Source organism: Haliotis rufescens, unplaced genomic scaffold (assembly GCF_023055435.1).
Source record: "Haliotis rufescens isolate VD_foot unplaced genomic scaffold, xgHalRufe1.0.p SCAF_3, whole genome shotgun sequence".
NCBI lineage: Eukaryota > Metazoa > Mollusca > Gastropoda > Lepetellida > Haliotidae > Haliotis > Haliotis rufescens.
Genome location: NW_025964001.1, coordinates 17,770,411 through 17,795,164, shown reverse-complemented (window position 1 = coordinate 17,795,164; position 24,754 = coordinate 17,770,411). Strand labels below are relative to the sequence as shown.

At 39.6% G+C, this 24,754-nt stretch overlaps 1 protein-coding gene across 1 annotated transcript; it reads left to right on the top strand.

Annotated features, from left to right (window-relative positions):
• The first annotated feature begins 399 nt into the window (after positions 1-399).
• Positions 400-24,754, top strand: LOC124137018 (WD repeat-containing protein 20-like). The gene is made up of 4 exons (XM_046503095.2): positions 400-660; positions 4,869-5,051; positions 6,577-7,830; positions 20,950-24,754. Exons 1-4 carry the CDS (start codon positions 412-414, stop codon positions 20,962-20,964), a joined length of 1,701 nt encoding a protein of 566 aa, XP_046359051.1. The 5' UTR covers positions 400-411; the 3' UTR covers positions 20,965-24,754.

Sequence of the window (24,754 nt, the reverse complement as noted above, 5' to 3'; positions counted from 1 at the left end):
TAGTCATTAACTGGCGATCAGCTGTCAATCAGCTTCTGTGCGCAAACTGGGACAAGCTTGATATTGCCCATATGGCTAATCTGAACTCAATTTCACATTGTGATCACCCGACTACGTTTTTTTTTCTACCGTGGACTTCCTATTCTCGATTGGAGACAACACTGCACTCTTTTTGTCATATTTTCCGTACAGATTTGATAGAAAAAGACTAAACATATTGTTCATGAGTCTATTGGGGATAATTCTCTGTAATCATCTATTGCAATGCGTCAACGTGTTGCTGTCACAACGTCACAGAGTCATTGAAAACCACGTGTATTTGTTTTGAACAATAAGGAAGCTATTATATGAGCATGCGCTCTGACTGGCATATCCGGGCACCTGCAAGTAGTGTCAGGAGTTTGTCCCAACATGGCGGCACAGAGTGAGGGAGGTGGCAGAGATGAGTTAAAAACCCACTTTGCCACCAGAGAGGGCACGTACAAATTAATGCCATTGTCAGAATATTCGAAACCTTCACGTGTGGCATATAATGGACAGACTAACACACCAGTTAAAGTGTCATTTGTGAATGTCAACGACGGGTCGGGCTCCCCCGATCGGATCTGTTTTAATGTTGGGAGGGAGTTATACGTTTATGTTTACAAGGGTGTTAGAAAGGTGAGTCCTATCAATGACGTATGCAGAGGCTGACAACATATCTGAACAGCCTAATAGTTATTATTGACCATTCTCTCGCTTGGCAAACCAAACTTATGAGCTTCAGTGGGATCGTGTCGAAGGGAATGACGTGATATTTCATGCTTCTGTTCGTCACACCCAACGACTAATCATCCAAATTTCTGCTTCCTCCATCTTTTGTGAGGAGCTAACATCTCGTGCAATATTATTATTAACATTGAACCACTTTTATACATTACATATGGCATTTTATATGACGAATTTAACTCTGCGTATAATCTTATCAATACAGTTCATTGCGAAACGGTGAATATTTGCAACCGGAACAGGAAGTGACATTTGGTGCAGTTATATATATACGAAGCATTAGATCTACCTGCTGTTATATCAGAAGCATATTCAGTGATTTTGATTCCTTTCAAAAGGCCTTTCATCACTCTAGATTATTTAATTTTAAAAACTATTATGATGATCATAGGCCTACTAGTTTTGTATTGGGCTTTTCTCAATATTGTTTGCAAAATTGACAATATAAACTAGGATTTGTTTAGAACAGGTTAACTAGCCTAGTAAAAATGTGTCCTATTGTCCCATCTTGCTTATATTAAGTGTGAAATGCTCAACACCTTGAGCCCAGTATATGTCTAGTCGCTGTAATTTGTGCATTGGGTGTGAGACATTGTGTTGATCTGATTTGGGAAATGATTTATTACTAGATTGATCAACATCAGAACAGAATTTGGTTTTGCAGATGTATTAATGACATTTATCAAACTTGCTAGGACTGCAAATTGTCTCAGATGTAGTCCGTCATAAACTTGTGATATTGCAGTCCGAACACTATTTTTTAACAAAGTTGTCTGATATCAGTTTTAATACATTTACTTATGAAAATGGAAACAATGATCATAATTATAGTTTTCAAAAGCCAAAATCTACTCACTCGATTTTATCTTTTGCTTAATTTTCAGTAAGTTATGATAATGAAGATATTTTATTACCTTAGTGTACTGTTCTTGAGTAGTTTCACTGGTGGCTGAAGTGACCAACTGAGTTTATGCAATCCTTACTTCGTGATATAAAACAATAATGCATCATTATGTGTGGATGAATATTTTGATTGAATCATTTGTAAAGTACGGTTGGTTGGTTTGTTGTTTAATGCTGCACTCAGCAATATTCCAGCTGTATGATGGCGGTCTGTAAATAATTGAGTCTGGAACAGACAATCCAGTGATTGACATCATGAGCATTGATCCACGCAATTGGGACCGATGACATGCAGCAACCAAGTCAGCGAGCCTGAGCACCCAATCCCGTTAGTCGCCTCTTACAACAAGCATAGTCGCCTTTTACGGCAAGCATGGGTTGCTGAAGACCTATTCTACCCCGGATCTTCATGGGTGTTGGAGTATTAGGCAAATGTAATGTTTTCCCTGGGTATGTACAGCTGATATGCATGGATAACCATGGTAATGCCTATTAGAAATGTGATAACTACACTTTGGTACAATCTTCTACATCATGTGAAAATTACTTAGTACTAAGTACTAACTTCAGTCAGTTTAAATTTTTTTTTATTTCCACATCAGTGACTGTTACTTTCTTGTGAGTGTGTAGTTTATATGTACCACCTCTTATGTCTTCAACGAAAGTTTATAATCTGGGTTTAGTTTAAGTAAAGTCTTCATTATGTTCACAATGTAACTGAAGCAAGGTAGAATATAGTTGTAGAAAGATACAATTGTCCACTAATACTAACCATGCTAATAGACTTAATTAAATTCAATAACGAGAACATGTGAAACACAGTTTCTTAATGTTCTTAGATAAAGAACTCTGTGATGAGGTGTTTTGAGGTTTAATTTATGATCATATGTTCACTTGTAATGTAAATTTTCAAATTCTCTCAATGAAATATTTCTGTTGTCTCTCTTACCTATACTTTTATATAATTTGTTGATAGGGCTATAAACATGATACTGATACAGGTTGTGATATATGTCTCAATAGTAAGATTGCTATATGATACATGCTACCATACATGACAACTAAACACTTGCCATGCTTGGAAAAGGGCATGAGACATAGCCAAGTGTTGAAAAATAATGGGGATCTGGGGTCATGGAGGTTTTGCTGTCAATATATATAGGAATGTCTAAGGAGCAGTGGGGTAGTCTAGTGGTTAATGCATTTGTTTGTCATGCTGAAGGCAAGGGTTCAATTCCCCACAATGGTACAACATTTGAAGCCCATTTCAGGGCCCACTTGCATATAGCTATCTTAGTGCTAAGATGATCGTAACTCCCTTACTTAAACATAGGCTTACAATAGTCGTAGCAGTAAGTTCACTTTGTGCAGGAGGGCCCTGGTGTCCCCACTGTGATATACTGGAATATTGCTAAAAGCGGCATAAAACCACACACACTTACTATGAATGTCTAGGGACTCCTTAAATCTTTACTATTTTGGTTACGATCAGGACCACTGGACTTTAATGCTAAAGCTAGTGGCTGGTAGTCCAACCAAGACATATTTGATACATTTGAGTTAATGTTTGAAGAAGACAAGACCCCTTGTACTGGCAGAAGATAGCACATTACAATTAATTTCATAATTTCATAATTTTTACATGTTGCCCATACATTTATGTGTATTGTTTTGTATCGGTACATGACCTGATGATACAATGAGTATCTCGATGTGCCAAACATTTAGTTACACCCCTGATGTTGATGCACCCATACTTTGAATTAACAGAACACAATCCATAAATGTGTGTACTACATACAATAGAAAACAATAATTAAGCATTAAAATCAGAACTTGTTTTATTTTCTGTGCTTGCATATTAGGGCTGGTACAAGTCCAAATTTACTACCTCTGTACCCAACCCCCTATTACCCGACCCTCCCCGGGTACCTGCTGTAGGTCCCAAGAGAGGTACAAAATGTCTGTTTGGGGAAACGTTTGACTGTACTCTTGTCAAAATAAATTTAGATACACGTATAATCCGATCTGGTCATGCATACACTGAAGTTGACTGAAGTTATATCATTGTGCAAACATATAAAGTCAGAAGGAATGTGTGTATAGTCAGAAAGAAATTTGTCACTTATCATGCTTATAGTGTAACCATAGAGTTCTAAATATTTTTTTGCCATCAAACAAGATAATCACGAGACTAACCACGGGTCCAGGTAGTTCTGTGGGTACCCAGGTCCTACTCAGTACCCATCCAACCCGAGTACCCGAGTTACCCGTCCCAGCCCTTTTGCATATCACTGACTGGTTATGAAAATGTTTTTAGGATTTGTGTAAAAATTGTGCAGTTGAAGTTCTCGTTGACATCATAGTGGTTATGGCATGGCTGAATTTTTTAGCTGGTTAGTTCAATACAATCTGACTGCGGCATTGGGTATTTCATATTCCTTCTCAGTCAGAGTAGTTCCTGCTTGGACCCTTTTCCTTGTAAGGCCACGCTTTTTACATTTTATACTTCACAGATTCAATCCAGCTTTTCCACACAATGTCGGTTGAAATAAAAAATGAATAGCTATGTCATTCATATAAAAGTCATTCTGTCGTAGAGATAAAACTGATAGTGGCCTCTTAATCACTGATAGTGATCATGGTGATGTAGACATGGAATTTATATGTAACATGTTTTACTATATAAGAGGGTTTTTATATATCTGGAGACATTATAAAGATATGTATTTGTATGTTTAATTGTTTTCTTGACCAGCTGCTTTTCATTAGGGGTGGCAGCCAGTTGGCTCATGAAACGATAAATAAAGAAATGTGTGATCGTATACACATTAACTAGTACTGTAGTCATAAGCAGTATTCGAAATGAAGGGGTCCTAGTGTCCATGAAGCCTGCCCTGTAGTATTCGAATCTAGGCCTCCCTAAGTATTGCAATTTATCATTGGGGTTATGAGAGTGACTAATTTAGAACACTGAGCAAGCATGTATTGCAGTGTTCAAAATGAAGCATGAAAGTCAAGGGGTCACTCCCATAACCCAAGTGTTGAATTTTTAAGATATAGGGATCCCAAGATTCAAACTCTATGGAAGAAGACTTTAAGGACCCCAGAACCTGGCTAGATTTTGAACATTGTTGCAACCTATTCTGACATAAACATGATTAAGACTGCAATATGAATAAAATTATGTATTACAGGCTGCTGACCTTACAAAACCTCTGGACAAAAGGATCTACAAGGGGACCCTGCCCACCTGCCATGATTTCAATCAACATTTTGTCACTACTGAGAGTGTGTATCTATTAGTTGGCTTCACAGCCGGGCAAGTCCAACTAATTGATCCAATCAAAAAGGAGCTCAGTAAATTGTATAATGAAGAGGTTTGTATATTTTTGCAATCTGTGACAAAAAAACATTTTTGTCAACAGAAATCTCATTTCACTAGATTTTAGTTTTGACATGTTGACTTTCATTAACCATTGTTAACTAAGCTCACTGGACTGAAAGAAGTCTTGTGGTTATAGTCATCAATTTTGGCTGTTGAGATGATGAGTAGTTAACCATTGTTAACCTGGTTAACAGCTATGTTTACATCTTAGCCAGTGATTAATATGGACACCCATGTTATCAGAAGTTCCGTATTGCAATACGGTTACCTATACAGGGTTTCACCTAGACCTGCTCAGATGGTGATATTCAGCCCTGAGTCTTTATCAAATGTCGGTAAAAAGTCCCAAATTGGAATTACAAATTTCCCAATTCATGTTATCTATTAATGACTTATGTTATGCAGAGCTCCAGATAAGCTTTTGGTGTTGTGGGTATTTTACCCATGCATTTTAAAATTATTGGGTATCAGTTATTCTATCTGGGTATTCAAATCTCTGTTACCCACTAGTTTTTACACATGTGGGTATTTAAGTTAAATATTTAAAAACACTATTCATCTAGTCCCTGCAAACTGGTGTCGTGTGGGTTCGAGAGCTTTTTAGGACTCAAAAATACCACGATACTTCCACAAGAAAGTGTGATGGCAAATGATCATGATGTTACTGTCATCGTGGAGTTTGGCAAGGTTGACGGAATGCCGGTTTATAATTTCAAAATAAGTTTCTGATTTGCTAATCAATACGCAGGGTTACTTCACAATATTTTGATGATACGCATAAGTTTTATTTTTGTAGCGTATCTGTAATGTTCGTTGCGTAGTTGATACGTTTGGATTTTATTTTACTGCGTATTTCTGCATTTCTGATGCATATTTTACGCAGATACGCAGTTTATCTGGAGCTCTCATTATGGTTTGTAGAAGTGACTTGTAATTCACTGTTCAATCTGAGCAAAATAACAGTTTTTATTTCACCAAATTGCGTACCAAGGGCACTTGGTTTGGAATCCTGGATAAGTCCCTGCTGTATGTTATTGTTAATATTCAGTGGTGCATCTTCCAGTGTCATGAAAGAGATACTACATTGAACAATGTTCAAATGTTTAGTGCTTATGCAAAATCACAGCTGTGTGTGAACTTTGCTTTAGAAGTGTTTACTTTTGTGCTATAATCATGTTTACAATTTATGCGAGAATCACTAGAACATGGTTCATCCTGTTAAGTTATGCCCAGGGAATTAGCAAGGAAAATTGGGATTTTGTTTTATTAAAAGATTAAAGAGTTGTCAAAACAATTATGTCAGACTATATTTCGATTTATGAAAATCTCAAATTGGCAATCTATGATTCTAACTGGGAATTTTTACCAGCATTTGCTGAAGGCTTTGGCTGAACATCGACTTCAGAGAATACCTACCTAAATCCCAGAAACTATCTCTTGTACAATAAGGAATATTTTGGCATGAACTGGAAGCTTTTAAGGATTTCTTTAGCTAAACACTACTATTATTGTTTCAGAGGTTAATTGACAAGACCAAGGTGACTTGTATCAAGTGGATCCCGGGGTCACCCAACCAGTTCCTGGTATCTCACGGCAGTGGTCAGATGTATGTGTATAATGAGGACTTGCCGTGTGGGCCTACACCTCCACACTACCAGCTCTTTAAGCAGGGCGAAGGCTTCTCTGTGTACACATGTAAAACAAAGACTACTCGCAACCCCATGTATCGGTGGATAGTGGGGCAAGGGGCAATTAATGAGTTTGCATTTTCTCCGTGTTCACGGTATATTGCAATTGTTAGTCAAGATGGCTACCTCCGCGTGTTCAACTATAACTCTATGGAACTTCATGGCACAATGAAGAGTTTCTTTGGTGGACTTCTGTGTGTGTGTTGGTCACCGGACGGGAGGTATCTCGTCACTGGGGGAGAGGATGACCTAGTGACGGTGTGGTCTTTTCAAGAGAAAAGGGTTGTATGCCGAGGTCAAGGTCATAGGTCATGGGTGAATGTCGTGGCCTTTGACACGTTCACGTCAATTGTGTGTGATGAAGAAGACTGTGATTACATGGAAGAGGAAGAAGACTGTCCCCATTCAAAAGCCAATCATACCGGGTCAAAAGATTCAACTCTTGATTTACCTCAGTCTAATGGCTCCCATGTCAGTTCAAAAAGTAATTCCACGGAAGGTAAAAATGTGACATTCACATCCTACAGATTCGGTTCTGTAGGTCAGGATACTATGCTGTGTTTGTGGGACTTGACCGAGGACATTGTCAGGCAGCCGTATGGACGGTCTTGGACTAGCGTTGTGGCATCGGCAAATGCTGCCTCTTCTCTTCCCCGCTGCAACAGTCTACCAAACTCTCAAAAGCCCAACTCCATTGCAAATGATGTGTCGGCTATGGACGGCAATGCTCACCATATACAAAATGCTGTCATGAATGCCAGCAGTAAATTTGCAACCCTCTCAGTAGCAGATCGGAAGGAGAGTCAGGAAAAGAAGGAACACAAAAGGAACTTTAGTCTAGCGAGTCGGAACACTGAGAAAGTCAATCTACTTAAGTCTAACCATGTGAGGCCTATAGACGAGTCGTTAAAACTTTTGGGGACAGCGTCCTGTCCTCGATTAGAGGAAGTTCCCATTCTGGAACCTCTAATTTGTAAGAAAGTGGCGCATGAACGTTTAACGTCTCTGGTGTTTCGAGAAGAGTGCATAGTGACAGCGTGTCAGGAAGGACTTGTGTACACGTGGGCTCGACCAGGGAAAGTTGTAAGTGTATCATCATAGTGTGAAGTCTTCATTCCTCATCTCGCCTCAATCTCCAGATAAATATACATACCATGTTTAGCGTACTTGGTGTAAGACAGATGGATATTTCTTGCACTAGGACCAGTGATCGCTCTTAAGTTAACTATTCCTTAAGACAATTCATTATCCCAGAAAACTTAACCAGATTTAGACTATTAAAGATGATTAACATACACAATTTTCCTTTGTGTGGTCAGTTTGAAATCATTTTAATTGCAAGTGGAGGATAGGGTACAAATCATGAATTGCGACAATTATTAATGGTTGTTTCCTTCACTAATCATATTCACAAACATTTTCCAATTGATCTGGATGACAAGTAAGGTGCTGCTGGCAAGAGACATTTTCTGTTTTCATACTTTTTAATTTAGGTTGTCAGATTTCCTGGTATGTCTACCATTTACCAGGATTAATAAATGAGGCACCGCTGAACATTCTAGATGGTGAAAATAACGTTTCTTTAAGAATGTTTATGTGCTCATTCTTGAACTCTACCCAACTAAAGTAGACAGTGGATGCCATAATGGCATCCTGCGTAGCTGCAAGATAAGGCGTTTTCTTGGTTTCTAAATCAATCATACGTCTGCGACTGGTAGTAAGGGATCAATCAGCAGTGTTCAATGGATCCTGAAGTCCCCTAGGGTCTTCAAAAACTTGTGATTTTATTTTTTGTTTGCAGATTGATTTATTCTTGCTGCTAGTTTAGAACGTGTCTCTCCAGACAAATGTTAGAGAATCCTTCTGTTTCCTTCATCAGCCTGACCAATCTATAGTGTCCTTGCAAAAGGACAGTCATTATGCTTATGAACTTTACAGTCAGTGTTTATTGCTATTAATCCTTGTAAGTTTGACCTACTGGCTAAGGGGACGTCATCATGCCCTGATTGAGTGGACGCAGTGGGTCATGTCTCATGGATAGGTCCCCATGCTTGTTGTACATGATGGAGCTGACTGTCGCTGTGTGACCTGGCTAAGAGGATGTCATCATGCCCTGATTGAGTGGACGCAGTGGGTCATGTCTCATGGATAGGTCCCCATGCTTGTTGTACATGTTGGAGCCGACTGTCGCTGTGTGACCTGGCTAAGGGGACGTCATCATGCCCTGATTGAGTGAACTCAGTTGGTCATGTCTCATGGATAGGTCCCCATGCTTGTTGTACATGTTGGAGCCGACTGTCGCTGTGTGACCTGGCTAAGAGGACGTCATCATGCCCTGATTGCGTGAACTCAGTGGATCATGTCTCATGGATAGGTCCCCATGCTTGTTGTACATGTTGGAGCCAACTATGAATCTGTGACCTGGCTGAGGGGATGGCATCATGCTCTGATTGCGTGAACTCAGTGGATCATGTCTCATGGATAGGTCCCCATGCTTGTTGTACATGTTGGAGCCAACTATGAATCTGTGACCTGGCTGAGGGGATGGCATCATGCTCTGATTGAGTGGACGCAGTGTATCATGTCTCATGGACAGGTCCCCATGCTTGTTGTACATGATGGAGCCGACTGTCGCTGTGTGACCTGGCTGAGGGGATGTCATCATGCTCTGATGGAGTGGACGCAGTGTATCATGTCTCATGGACAGGTCCCCATGCTTGTTGTACATGTTGGAGCTGACTGTTGCTGTGTGACCTGGTTGAGGGGATGGCATCATGCCCTGATGGAGTGAACTCAGTGGGTCATGTCTCATGGATAGGTCCCCATGCTTGTTGTACATGATGGAGCCGACTGTCGCTGTGTGACCTGGTTGAGGGGATGTCATCATACCCTGATGGAGTGAACTCTTTTGGGCATTGCTCATGGAGTGAGAGAACAAGTATGATTTTACGCCGCTTTTAGCAATATTTCAGCAATATCATGGAGGAGGACACCGGAAAATGGGCTTCACACATTGTACCCATGTGGGGAATCAAACCAGGGTCTAAGGTGTGACGAGCCAATGCTTCAACCACATTGCCCACATTGCTCATGTACAGGTCCCCATGCTTGTTGTACATGTTAGAGCCGACTGTTGCTGTGTGACCTGGCTAAGGGGATGTCATCATGCCCTGATTGAGTGAACTCAGTGGGTCATGTCTCATGGATAGGTCCCCATGCTTGTACATGTTGGAGCCGACTGTCGCTGTGTGACCTGGCTAAGGGGACGTCATCATGCCCTGATTGAGTGAACTCAGTGGGTCATGTCTCATGGATAGGTCCCCATGCTTGTACATGTTGGAGCCGACTGTCGCTGTGTGACCTGGCTAAGAGGACGTCATCATGCCCTGATTGCGTGAACTCAGTGGATCATGTCTCATGGATAGGTCCCCATGTTTGTACATGTTGGAGCCGACTGTCGCTGTGTGACCTGGCTAAGAGGACGTCATCATGCCCTGATTGCGTGAACTCAGTGGATCATGTCTCATGGATAGGTCCCCATGCTTGTTGTACATGTTGGAGCCAACTATTAATCTGTGACCTGGCTGAGGGGATGGCATCATGCTCTGATTGAGTGGACGCAGTGTATCATGTCTCATGGACAGGTCCCCATGCTTGTTGTACATGATGGAGCCGACTGTCGCTGTGTGACCTGGCTGAGGGGATGTCATCATGCTCTGATGGAGTGGACGCAGTGTATCATGTCTCATGGACAGGTCCCCATGCTTGTTGTACATGTTGGAGCTGACTGTTGCTGTGTGACCTGGTTGAGGGGATGGCATCATGCCCTGATGGAGTGAACTCAGTGGGTCATGTCTCATGGATAGGTCCCCATGCTTGTTGTACATGATGGAGCCGACTGTCGCTGTGTGACCTGGTTGAGGGGATGTCATCATACCCTGATGGAGTGAACTCAGTGGGTCATGTCTCATGGATAGGTCCCCATGCTTGTTGTACATGATGGAGCCGACTGTCGCTGTGTGACCTGGTTGAGGGGATGTCATCATGCCCTGATGGAGTAGACGCAGTGTGTCATTGCTCATGCATTTATATGTTGGCACCAGGCCAGGATTCAATTATTTACAGGCTACAAAGTATGGTTGTAATTTCAAAACAAGATTCTTTTCAGTTGCAATGCTTACTCAAAGGATTATTCAACTGACAGCCAAGTGCCACGTACACTGACAGTCAGCTATCATATACTTCCCCATCATTTTTATCTTACCCGAGTTACAAGTAGGTGCCAGCCATTATGATTTTGGCATAATAGTTACAATGTTAAGCCTAAAAGTACACTAATATGGTTGTCCTCCCTCAAATAACAATTTTTTTCACAATTTATTTACATGCATGAAATATGGAGAGCAAATTGTTAATGCGTCGGTGGCATGAAACATACTAGACTATGCTGACCACCATGAGAGAGCTACGATTTCAATTCACATCATGTTGAAATATCCATTACCGGTACTCATTGATTCGAAGTCTCTGATTGGTTGTTGTTAAAACACACTGAAGTCATTTTGTCGATCAATCTTTGTGGGTACAAACAGGGAACTAATTGGATGTACACAGTCATAACTTCAGCACTTGAAAAATCACATTGTCTTTCTGAAAAACAGTTAATTAGTGTCACATGATGGATTTATTGAATGTGTGGGGTATAGACCACATGTTTCACTTACGTCTGTCTAGGCCTAGCAAAAATGACAAAGTGAAAACTTGCATCTCAAACATTAGCCCTTTTCAAATTTCTCTTCTTTTTTTAATCCCATTAAATACTTCAAAGATTCAGTCAGGGTAGGCTTCCAAGGGAGAGGACATGGATTTATATTATATGTTAATCAGGGAATCTGAAAGTGATACAAAAAAGGGGGAAGTTGGTCCTTCTAGTCCTTATCTCAACTGCAAACCCAAATTATTATTGTGAACTGGTGCATAGACATGTTCGAGATAATGTTTCATGTTCACCACCGTGAAGATCCGGGGGCAGTCGGGTAGCCTAGTGGTTAAAGTGTTCGCTCATCACGCTGAAGACCCGGGTTCGAATCCCAACATGGGTAAAATGTGTGAAGCCCATTTCTGGTGTCCGCTGCTGTGATACCATACTAAGTCACTCAGTAAAGATCAGGGTTAGAATTGGTCTTCAGCAAGCCATGCTTGTCGTAAGGTGACAAACAGGGTCGATTGCTCAGGCTCCCTCATTTGGCCGATGCATATGATCATATTCAAATTGCATAGATCGATGCTCATGATGTCAGTCACTGAATTCTTTTCTGTATGGGGGGTATGTGTACAGATAAAAATGACCTATATAGACCTTGAATTTAATGCCGGCTACGGACTTCTCTGTTCCATTGAAATTGATGTTTAAAATGGAATATTTCTGTATTATCTTCATGCTTATTGTCAATCTTCACCATGGTAATCTTATTAAATGTAAAGTTTTCTGTGCCATTGAAATTATGATTTTCTTTCTATTTCCATACATTTGTACAGTATCGACATTATAAATAGGGTGATACAACACTGTACAAGATGACATCACAAGCAGAAACGGCCTGTGAACATCTGGGTCTTTAGCAACCCAAGCTTGCAGTAAACATGGTAAATGGTGACTATGCTTGTCTTATGAGGCGACTAACGGGATTGGGTGGTCAGATTCGCTGACTTGGTTGTTGCATGTCATCGATCCCAATTGCATGGATTGATGCTCATGATGTTAATCACTGGATTGTCTGCTCTAGACTCGATTATTTACAGACCGCCATCATATGGCTGGAATATTGCTGAGTGTGGCATTAAACAACAAACCAAACCGAACCAAAACAAGCAGAAACAAGGAGAACTTGAGGCAGATCAGTTTTGATTGATTTGGAATTCCTTACAAATTTGTATCATCAAAATGTATAGAGATTATACTCTGTATGTTACCTGTTGATGATATTGAACTCTGGTGTTAGTGGTAGGGAGCACCTCAGTAATGTTGGTTCACAAGATGACCAGACATTTGACATCAGTCATGATGAATGATTCATATCAATGTTTGGGACCTTTTGCTCATGTGAAATTATTTTCATGCATGAAATATCACAGAAAACAAATTGGTAATGCAACAGTGATGTGAAGCATTCAACAGCCAGCTATGACAAACAATGAAAATCATTCTTTCAACTCCCAATTTTAAAATATCCATGACTCCATGAGATGCAAGGTCTCTGATTGGTTGTTTTCATTTTTATTTTGAAACACACAAGTCATTTTATCGATCAATCCTTGGGGTAGGATGGAACTAATTGCATGTACGTCAATATTTATTCGGAAATAGTATATGGAACTGTCAACATTACTCTTCGTCACTTGAAATTACTCGTTTTTTTATCCTACTTATTACAACAAAGCTTCAAATAGGGTTGGCAACTCTGTTTACATGTCCTTGAAAATTGCCCACCATATCAGTGACTTCATAATTCTGATGGTAATCAGTGATAATCAGCACGATACTGATTGGTACAACTCCATTGATAGTATTCATGTGGTTTCATTTGGTACAGACCGCCTCCGTGGTCTAATGGTATAGCGTCCGACCGGAGAGCGGAAGGTCCGGGGTTCGATCCCCAACCGCGTCATACCAAAAGACGTTAAAAGATGGTACTTGTTGTTACGCTGTCTGGCGCTCGGCATTATGGGGCTAAAACAAGGACTGGTCGGCTCGAAGTCAGTATACTGTCTGTGAGTGGGGTATTCATGTTAAACTGCATCATGGTATCTCAGTGAGCTAGCACTATAAATCGGCATCAGTCCGGCCTAGTACAAGCAGCCACACACATACATACACGTGCATGCACGTGGCTATATAAGTGCAATAATCTTGAACGCGACGTTAAACCCCATTTCACCTCACCTCATTTGGTACAAATAGCTGATGTTTCGTATGCAACCATATATCATGTGACAGGTAGCAAGGGTTACAGATGACTGCTGTATATTTGTGAACAATATTTTATTTTCTTGCATATATTACGCATTTCCCATTCTTAAAAATGTCGAGAAAAAATTGCTATTACTAATAAATTGTAAGTAAAATTTTGTGTACAATTTCTGCAGTTTTTTCTGTGACTGAATTTGATTGGTGAGACATTTTTTATAATCATTATAATTATCAAATTAATCAAGACTTAAGTGTAATAATCATGATAATGATATTATTTAAGACTCTTTTTAAAAATCATTATAATTATCAAATAGATTTTGGGGAAGGTTGTTAACGGTGCTTCTTCATCACGTTAAGCTTCTTCATCACGTTTAGCTACCTTAAGAACAACTAGGTTGCAGTAACCTGTTAACAGTTCACATCTCGTGGAAAAACAACATTGAACTGAAGCACTCTCACTATTTTTTGTTCTGCAGTCTCTTCTGCTGGGCTTAAGTTGAATAAACATGATAAAAAATAATAAAGACACAGAATTACATTTGAATAAATAAAGCGACGTTCCTTCTTGGCAGTCTCTTTTGAATATAAAAGAATGCATTTGCTGAACTCCTTAAGGTGCTGTTCAAACCCTGTGCTGTTGAAAACCCCCTGGGAAGTACTTTACATGTTCGATGGAGCACAAGCCAGGTACAATGTCAAGCTTTTAGGAAAGACATTTTTTGTAATATTTTATTAATGGTCTATGCAGACATTTCCAATTAGCCATTCTTTACTGCTGACGGACAAAACTGTCTTTGTCATTTCAAATTATTAAGCTAAGCCATTAAGCTTTCCATTCGATTCACACCTGGTGACTGGGCACAGGTGACGATCCGTAAACTTTGGCACCAGTTTACTCTGTAGAGTTGCACCTCTTAGGTGTGCCAGATTCCTGGGATTATTGGTTCAATCATGATCACAGATACTAATTTTGGTTTTTAGGCTTATTTTGACTGGGGGCGGTAGGGTACCCCAGTCGTTTATGTGGTCACTTTGATTCCCGATTCTGGCATCCTCTGCTGTGGTATTGTTGGAATATTGTTGAAAGTAATAGCCGCCTTAAACCCTGCTCACTATTTGTACCCTACCTGTGCTCATGGGTTTCATCGAAGTGGTTAACGCCTACAATCTTTATCAGTTCCTAACCTAACTGACATACATTTGTATCATGTGTATAAACCAGATTTTCAAGGGCTGCTGTATGCAACATCTGGCTCCCCACCCCTATCATTATTGGGAAAAACACGAACATGTCAGTTGCATTGGTGGCAATTTCTAATGATTGAGTAGATAACATGCATCTAAACAATGAAGGCTATATAAGTTGTAGCAGTATCATGAGGGGAATGCATCATGTGTAAGGTTTCATACCACAAGCCGGAGGTGAGTGGTTTAACAGAGCTCCAGATAAGCTGCGTAAAAATACCCCTAAAATAGGTGCAAAACCCAATTACTTTCAATTAACTTGTGTACAGATAAAGCATGCATTAAATGAAAAACTCAAATGTATAAAAACACCATGTGTAAATACTCAATGAAGCTTTTTCAGCATGCGTACAACGGAGCTTATTTCGGAAACACAATTACGAGCTAATTTACTTTCTGGGTCAGTCCTATAGTTAGATCCGTTATATACATCAAAAACACAATTTTATTTTACTTTTAATTCTTAAATTTTGGGAAAAGTCCAATAGAGTGATGAATAGATGAGTGAAAAAATATTGGTTACCCAGTGGAGAATGTAATAACCCAAATAAACTCAATTGTTGAAAAAGATATCTGGAGCTCTGTATAAACCGTGACGATGGTCACATAAAATTACATGTTCTCAGAATAATACTGCTACAACAAATTGATCTTACTGACATGTTTTAATCTGCTATTGTGAAAGAATTAAAACAAATTCAAAACTGATAGAAAACAGCTGATGTTGAGCTGAGGCTAATGTGTGCTATGTCACGAGACTTTCATTGACTTGGAAAAAGTTAGTGGCCTTTTGCTTCAAAGCGGGGTATAATGGTTTTATTCTCCCACTCTTCTGTTCTGTGCTGCCTGTCTTCTTCGTGGAAGATTTATTCTCTTGCTCAGAAATGTATTTCCCTCCTAGAGGGGATACATTGTATTTTATCAAGATCATGTGATCCAATGAGATCTCATCATGGAGGTATGTTAAACAAGTTATGCTCTATGTGTATGATGTATGCTTAGCATGTTTAGCGGATGAAATATTCAAACTTAGAGCAGTAGCTTGTCTACTTCATAAAGCATTTGTGAAGCTCACATAGTGAACTTATTAAGATATATAAAGTTATAACTCAACCGCTACATCATGTACATGACATTTCATGGCATTGTTCAGTTGTGTTAATGAAAGCCATCGTTCACATCCATTGCAAGGCTGAAATACATCATTAAGATGATTGATGCAATTCATACGGGGCAGTTATTGCCTTTTCTTCTGCACTTGTTAGTGCTGTGCAATTTATCAAAATTAATGAATAGATGGCTTAGAAGGTTAGTTTTGCTGTATTTTGAAGATTTAAACACCAAAGAAGACTTCAAAATAGTATTGAGACTATCAATAATAGTTTCTAGGGCTTTTGTCCTGCCCCACACTGAAGCACATGTTGCACATGTTGTGTCTCCTAAGGCAAGTGACATTGTTTTCAAATAGTCCTCTGTTCATACAGCAGTAAAATTGGGTACCCATCAGGATAAGATGGTATTGTGTCTGTTAACCTTCTAGCTCCAGACAAGGCAGCTTGGGCTGCATATTCCCCAGGGAGCTGAGAATGGAGGTAGAGTGCACACTGATCCTTTGACCGGGGTAATAGTGTTAGTGCTTTGAGCATGGGCCTTGTGTATGGAGGGTAGTGCAATATAAGTACACACATTATTGTGATATGGGGGAAGTTGGTAGTCTAGTGTTTCAGGTGTTTGCTTGTCACACTAAGTTGGGTTCGATTCCCTTTCCGTGTCTTCCCCTTCGCCAACTCACTGTGCATGATCTACCATCCTCAATATTGATTTGCAAAAGTATGTGAGAGACCAGATGTCACAGTAAGGTAACAATATGATGCTTCATTCCCATACTTTGTTAGTACTGTGATTAGATGATAATAATGTTGTGATATAATTATAATTTACTGGTAGTTTTGTATGTTCATCAGACCTTTAGGAATATGAGATGTGCCACTGCTACCAATACTTAACTCAGTGTTTTTCTTTCATTAACATGATTAATTGTATATTCTTTTACATATTTTGGCATGTTTTGGGTCAAACATTGTACAAACCAACTTGTTTTAGAGACCTTAGCAGCAACACTCACTCACTCACTCACTCATGGTGTGAATGGTACTCATGTATGTGTAATGTGCTTGAATTTACAGGCTTTCAGTGAGAAGTGCTAACTTTTTAATTTGTAAGGTTAAATTCTTCAAAAGTTCTTGACATTCATTGACTGAGCCTTGATATTGAGAAAATGGCAAATATCTATTTGTAGGTCAAGTAAATAGTGGCAGATGAGATCACTATCATCCTGTGGGTATTTTTCACAGCAGATTACTTCTTGCATGGTGTGAACTTGAATGTATTACTTCTTTGATGGTTGCAATGATCAGATAATATACCTGTACCGTATTCGATGTGCGCTCTCAAAATTTGAAATAGGGAGCTCTTATAAGAATAGGGGCGGTCGGGTAGCCTAGTGGTTAAAGCGTTCGCTCGTCACGCAGAAGACCCGGGTTCGATTCCCGACATGGGTACAATGTGTGAAGCTCATTTCTGGTGTCCCCCGCCGTGATATTGCTGGAATATTGCTAAAAGCGGAGTAAAACCATACTCACTCACTCACTCTCATTAGAATATAATTTTGGTGAGAAAAAAACAGAGTTGAAAGATTGTAAATTGGGGTGCTAATTGGGATTGTTCACTAGCCAATATATTAGCAAATATCGCCATGGACGCTTATTAGAGCGGCACACTTATTACGTCGAATACGGTTTGTACTCAGTTAAGGAGTCCCTTGAAACTGCGATGTTGGCATTTAAATGTACTCAACAATTCTGGAAACTCTCTGTGAAGCAAGTCAAGACCAGATATGAAGTTGGGATGTACAATTACTGATATTAGTCAGTGAAAAATAAGTTAAGAGCTTTACCACCTTCTGGCTAAATGACTGAAAAGACAGAACTTTGTACAGAAGTGTTTGAACATGTTTCTCCCAAATAATCACTCACAACAGTACCCAAATAGTTTTTTTTGTTGTTGTTGTGATGTGTGAATGGTATTAGAACTGTATCAGGTCATGATTAGAATCTACAATTTTTATGTCTGATTGAAATTCTACATGAAGTCAACTTTTTGTAAAAGGTTACATTTTGTGGGGGGGGGGGGGGGGGGGGCTAAAATTAGCGTCATTACAAACAAACTATGCTTAAAGGAACCAGTAGATAGCTTTGGATGGACTTGATGATGGGGCATAGTGAGCTGGGGTAGAAATGTACTTGTTTTCATGTTTGGTTTGAAGAAAATGCTTGGTCTATATTCAAACTTTTCAATGCCATTTCACCATGAGCTAGACAATAATAATTGAGAAAAGATTGTTCCTTTCGTCTTCTTTGAGATTGATCATCCCAATTGCAAGGATCCATGCTCATGATGTCAGTCACTGGATTGTCTAGTCCAGACTCGATTATTTACAGACCGCGGTCATATAGCTGGTTAAACAACAAAAAACAAACAACCTCAGATCATGAGGACAATACTCTTTCAATTCTAAATCTACAGGCTTATGTCATGACTCTTCCTTGGCATAAAGCCTGCTCATAGTTCATTTTCTGTGCGTTTTCCCATTTACATTTATCACAGGTTTTATATAATAAAATTTTTCACAAAATATTTATGAAAAAGGTAAAACATATTTCTGAGAGGTACCTGTAGCTTAGTATAACTTTCCTTCTTTGCATTGATCAGTAAAATTAACTTCCATTTTACCATGAATTTGGGAAGTATTTGATTCTGATTGGTCAATCACAGGTATCAAATCACAATAAACCCCTCTGATTGAAACGGCTGATTTAAGGTTGCATCACTGCAGAAACTAATATTTTTCTAATGGTACTTCTTTAACAGACATTGTCAGTAGGCATATTTAAATTATTTTATGTACAATTACAGACTACAAAATGCAAAGTTGTGTTAACAATATTCAAAGGATGCAATGAGTGTACAAATCATGCAGAAAACACGATAAAAATCTACAAAGAGAATGTATTTCAAGTTTTGAGGACTTACAGAGCTTGCTATTTGCCGCTTTTCTATATACGACTGTAACATCATATCTTTTGCTTTGCAATGAGTGATATGATGTCATAATAGTGGCGTGTGGTGCAGAAAGATACCTTAGCAAGGCTTGTTTAGTTTTCTTACGAAGTTGCTTTGCTACATGCTTTCAACGCCTGTCATAAGTTTGAGTGATGTTTTACAGTGTAATCAAACTGCTCGAGCATATACAGGGCCATAAGCTGTTGTCGATGATTCTGTAAATTCTGATCGACAACCAACTCAAAACACTGGACTCTCAACCCATGCCGCTACACTCAATGTGTTCCCTAACACCAAATAGGTTGCGTTTTATTTAGTCATGGTAGAATGGAGATAAACATACTGTCTTTTTACTGTAGATCTAGGCTACCTGTCCATTTAACCATGCTAAATTTAACATTTGAAACCTCACGCTGCGTGTTCGGTTCTAGATTCAGTTTAGCGTGGTTAATTCTACAGGTAACCTTGCTCTGCATTGAATACACAGTATGTTCATCTCCTAAATGGGGCACATGAACTATTTGTCTTTATTGACTATTTGATGTCTTCATTGAACACAGGGTTAGAAAATGCAACTAATCCAATACACACACTCACTCGGACTAAAATGTGCAGCAAAATCAATAAGGTATCCATTGGATTAAAAAGTATTTGTGGAATGTTTTCCTATATCACATACCTTAATTCCTTGTGTATAGCAAGGCAGTACACACTTTTTGTTTTAGGGCAAATAAGAACGAATTGATGTGAGGATTAACGTATCAGACATGAGTAAAATGAAGTTAGCAAATAATAAGAAGTGTTCAGAAGCTCCTTGTTCTTCCCGAACTTACAACATAGGAACAAGGTCATCCAGCTTTTTATAACCCATCATGGCCACATTAATGTACAAAATATCAAAAAACAAATATAGGACATGGAATTCTCAATAGGTATTGTCTGTGGAGGTGACTTCCCTCACATAATTTCATAGAAGGGAGACCACTCAGAAAGGGAGATCACCTAAATTTGACCCAAAATATCTGCCATTGGTACAGACCGACAGTATTTCAAATTACTGGTCCCGGCACGTTTTTAAAACAAAAATCATTCAACACACACTTTTAAACCCTTCTCTTATTATCAGACATAATGCAATGGCTATCGTCTGTCATAGTTATACATATTGATGCTGGCCCCAAGTACCAACTGTGTCTGAAATTCCTGGTTCAATGTTATAGTTTAATTAATATTTAGTTACTGTAACACTGAACCACTGTAACTTGATGTGTGTACTCAGGTACCGATGCACCGATGATAATAGGAAAGTTAATGATAAAGATAAAGTTAATATTTATATAGCGCCTTGTTCCAACATTTAATCAAAGGAGCTTAGTGAATCATGAGACATGTTACCATTACACCTGTTAGAGATATCCATGGGTTTTGTACATTGTATATACCTTCTTAAACTGTCGACCACCTCCATGGTCTAGAGGTAGAGCGTCTGCCTGGAGAACGGAAAGACGTGGGTTCGATTCCCGACTGTGTCATACCAAAAGATGGTACTAGTTGTGTCCCTGCCTGGCGCTCAGCATTAAGGGAGTACAAGTAAAACAAGAACTGGTTGGCTTGTAAATATGTGGTAATGCCAACTAGTGTTCCACAGCACAGTGGAACTATGAGGAACTATCCACACTTTTCGGGAATGATGACACATAATCTGTCGTATAACCACCTGATCTTCCTCAGTCGGCTCTTATGAAGAGAATGACCAGGAATGCCCAAGCAGTAGTTATTTTATCATTTTGAATTTTGAACAAGATGTGAATACTGATAATGTAAATAATAGTCTAATCATTTCCTGTCTTTTCTGCTTTCAGATACATGAAGGATGAAGTCCTGCAAAGTCTAAAGATAATGAACTTGTGAAACTTTGTGATACACTCACAAGAAGTGCTGAGAATGGCTGCCAAGTCAAATCCTTCAAGAATACACCGCATGGAGCCATCTTTATTCAACAATGATGTTACTCCTCAGTTGCAAGCTTAGATCCAGGGCCTTAATGTCATGTAAAATGTGTCCTTCAAAGCATCATGAACCCCTGTAACGGTGGGCCTTAGTGTTGTGGCAGTTGTACTTGGAGCTTCATCAATCCTCGTAACAGTGGGCCTAAGTCTCATGGCAATTGTGTCCTTGGAAATATCATCTACCCATGTAACCATTGACCTTGCTGTGTTGTGGTGAATATGTCTTTGGGAAGATCTACCCTAGGCAGTGGGCCTTGGTGTCGTGGCAACCATCCTTGCTATGCTGTATCCTCACAGCAGTGGGCCTTGGTGTCATTGCAACTGTTCCTGGTCAGATCTACCCTCACAGCACTGGGCCTTGGTGTCCTGGCAACTGTCCCTGGTCAGATCTACTCTCATAACAGTGGGCCTTGGTGCCATGGCAACTGTCCCTGGTCAGATCTACCCTCATAGCACTGGGCCTTGGTGTCCTGGCAACTGTCCCAGGTGTGATCTACCCTCATAACAGTGGGCCTTGGTGCCATGGCAACTGTCCCTGGTCAGATCTACCCTCAACAGTGGGCCTTGGTGTCATAGCAACTGTCCCTGGTCAGATCTACCCTCAACAGTAGGCCTTGGTGTCATGGCAACTGTCTATAAGTAAGTTCTCCATCCATCGTAACGCTAACAGTGGGCTTTCATGTGTGGTGGCACTGTCCTTGGTAAGATCTGGCCCCGTAACAGTGGGTCTTATTGTCATGGCAACTGCACTTGGGATCATCACCATCCTTGCTATCATCTTGGACACGGAGATGGCTGTAACAAAGATTCAGAACTTACCCAGACTGGTGTAGCATGGCGTCTTTGACTGACAGAGTTGTTGTTGTTTTTAATCCAGAATTCTGCTCAGACAAGCAGAGAAAGACCATCATGGCTTGTTACCCTTGTTTTTATTCCCTGCAGTATGAAATACTTAATTATAGCATTTTATTCATCAGTTAGAGCCTTATCCAACCCTCTGGTGTCATCCAAAAAAGTCATACTCTGTTGATCATGTTGTGAGAAATATTGTTATTATTTATTGTACATTGTTTGTTATAACTTACATGATCGGGTCACAAAACAGTATATTATATGTACATGTCAATTTGATTCATAACAAGTGTTTGGACATGGTAATCAAATACTAGTGTAAGAGTGTTGTGAACATATGACAGATAAGTAACAATATCAACATCATGCTATATTGGACTCAGCATACTTGCATTATATTAGTGACATTACAATAAGAGTGCAGATTTTATATTCTCATATCTGATATGTATATTGAATAATTCTTTGTAATTTTTCCTCTGCAGCAGTCTTTGACTTCATAATGTTGCTAAAATAAATTTAACTATTTGTTTCAAATTCTCTCAAAAATAGAAAGAAAAAAAAATTGTTTAAGGTTTCTAAATAACACTTCAAAGTTTTCAAGAAAAAAATAGCCTGAACTGAAATAGTGTTAGGCCCAGATAGTGTGATGATCCCTAAAACCCTGAAATTCAACTAGCTTTCAGAAGACTGTTGACATTAAATGAACTGACTTGGGAAAATTTCTATCCCTGATTTGAAAAGAAAATATTTCTTATACGATCATGATAATATTACATAATTAAACAAGTATGGCATTAGGCTTTACATGTGTCATGTACATAAATATTTAGGTGTATAATAACATCCCTAGCACCAAGTGACAATCTGAGGACGAACTGCAAGACATGGTGAGAAGTAGATTACAAAGAGACAGATTCTCTTATGTGAAGAATTCCCAGGCATGAGACAACTACAGTGTGGCCTCCACCCAGAGAGCAGAAGGTCGGGGGTTTGATCCCAGGCCATGTCATACCAAAAGATGTTAAAAGATGGTACTTGTTGTTACCCTGTCTGGCGCTAGCATGAAGGGGCTTAAACAAGGACTGGTCGGCTTGGAGTCAGTATACTGTGTCTCAGTGGGGTATTTATGTTTAACTGTAGCATGGTTTCTCAGTGGGCTAGCATTATGAAGTCGGCATTAGTCCGGACTAGTACAAGTGCGTGCGCACACAAGTGCTCATATACACACAGACACAAACACTATATATATATTAATACATAAGTGCAACAATTTTGAACATGACGTTAAACCCTATTTCACCTCACCTCACTGCATGTTTTTTGGATGGGTGGAGAGAAGAATAAAACTGCTGTCACCTGGTTGAGGGACTATGGTCTTACTTGACACCTATATATGGCCCTGTTGGCTAAGGCTTAGGATCTGATTCACTCTCATTTTCAGGTTTCTTTTGTCAGACATGGCTAGAAAGTGTGATTTAGAGATCTTTGCAGCTTGTGAAGTCTGGGTAGCAATTTAAAAAGTTGTATCTTGTGCCAACAGCTTTAACTATTTTGTACCTTCATAATCTCTAATTACCAAAGAAAACCTGTTATCATTATGAGGGTACGCCAGAAACCTATGATTGTGGGTTTGAATCCCGGTTCGCCCCGATTATGTTTCTAGGTTTGTCAGCACCATACCCGTGCTCGTGGGTATCACCGAAGTGGTAAACATCTAAGACCTGCATCACTTCGAGCTTTACTCCGACATAAAGCTGACACGCCGCGATATAACTGGAATACTGTTAAAAACGGCGTTAAACCCAACTCACTCACTCACTCACTGTTATAATTATGATGCATTTCATATTGGTTTGAGCAAATATGTTTATATAGGATCTTTTTTCGCAGATGTTTATATCTATAGACACCTCAACCTTTGCATTTTGATGGTTTCATATTTGGTTTCAAATTCCTGTACAATTATAAGCTTAAATGTTTTTATTTGGATGTTATGAATATACGTTTCATTCCTTATTGGGTAGAGCCATTTACCTTCATCTTGTCATCTTAAAGAATATTCTTCATAGTTTGACAGTCTTCAGGTGGAAGGCCTGGATTAGCCTATTTGCCTTTTAGTGTTACCCTGCTTGTTTGATAAGTAGGCCTTTAGAATCTCCAGTGTTGATAATTAAACAATCACCAGAGGGTTTAGGATGAGGCTGTTCAATCGGCTGTGTGTTTCCTTAGATTGACCAGACATGATTACTGATTGCTACAGAGCTATGTGTACATTGCTTCTCTGTGATACTCCAGGGATTCCTGGACCTTGTACGAGCGACGGGCGAACGAACGAGTGAAAGAAGTGTGTCTATGAACAATCCGACCAATCAACGGAGTAATAAACGTTGTTCCTGTGTGATCAGCCCTTACATGTTGTCAGTGTGATTTCTACAGTGCAGAGGTGATTGGATTGTTTGCCTGGCGGTGCCATATAGTTTCATGTTCTGCTCCTTGAGCTGTGTTCACCTTGACACTAGGGGTAAAGAACCTCAGATGTGACATGGCACTCTCGAAACCTAAGATGTATTGTGACAGTGGCACTCTCGAAACCTAAGATGTATTGTGACAGTGGCACTCTCGAAACCTAAGATGTATTGTGACAGTTGCACTCTCGAAACCTAAGATGTACCGTGACAGTGGCACTCTCGAAACCTAAGATGTATTGTGACAGTGGCACTCTCGAAACCTAAGATGTACCGTGACAGTGGCACTCTCGAAACCTAAGATGTATTGTGACAGTGGCGCTCTCGAAACCTAAGAT

Coding starts and splice junctions, on each gene's coding strand:
- LOC124137018 (XM_046503095.2), top strand. CDS start 412: ATGGCGGCACAGAGTGAGGGAGGTGGCAGAGATGAGTTAAAAACCCAC. Junction 661..4,868: donor TTTACAAGGGTGTTAGAAAG/GTGAGTCCTATC, acceptor TATGTATTACAG/GCTGCTGACCTTACAAAACC. Junction 5,052..6,576: donor GTAAATTGTATAATGAAGAG/GTTTGTATATTT, acceptor TTATTGTTTCAG/AGGTTAATTGACAAGACCAA.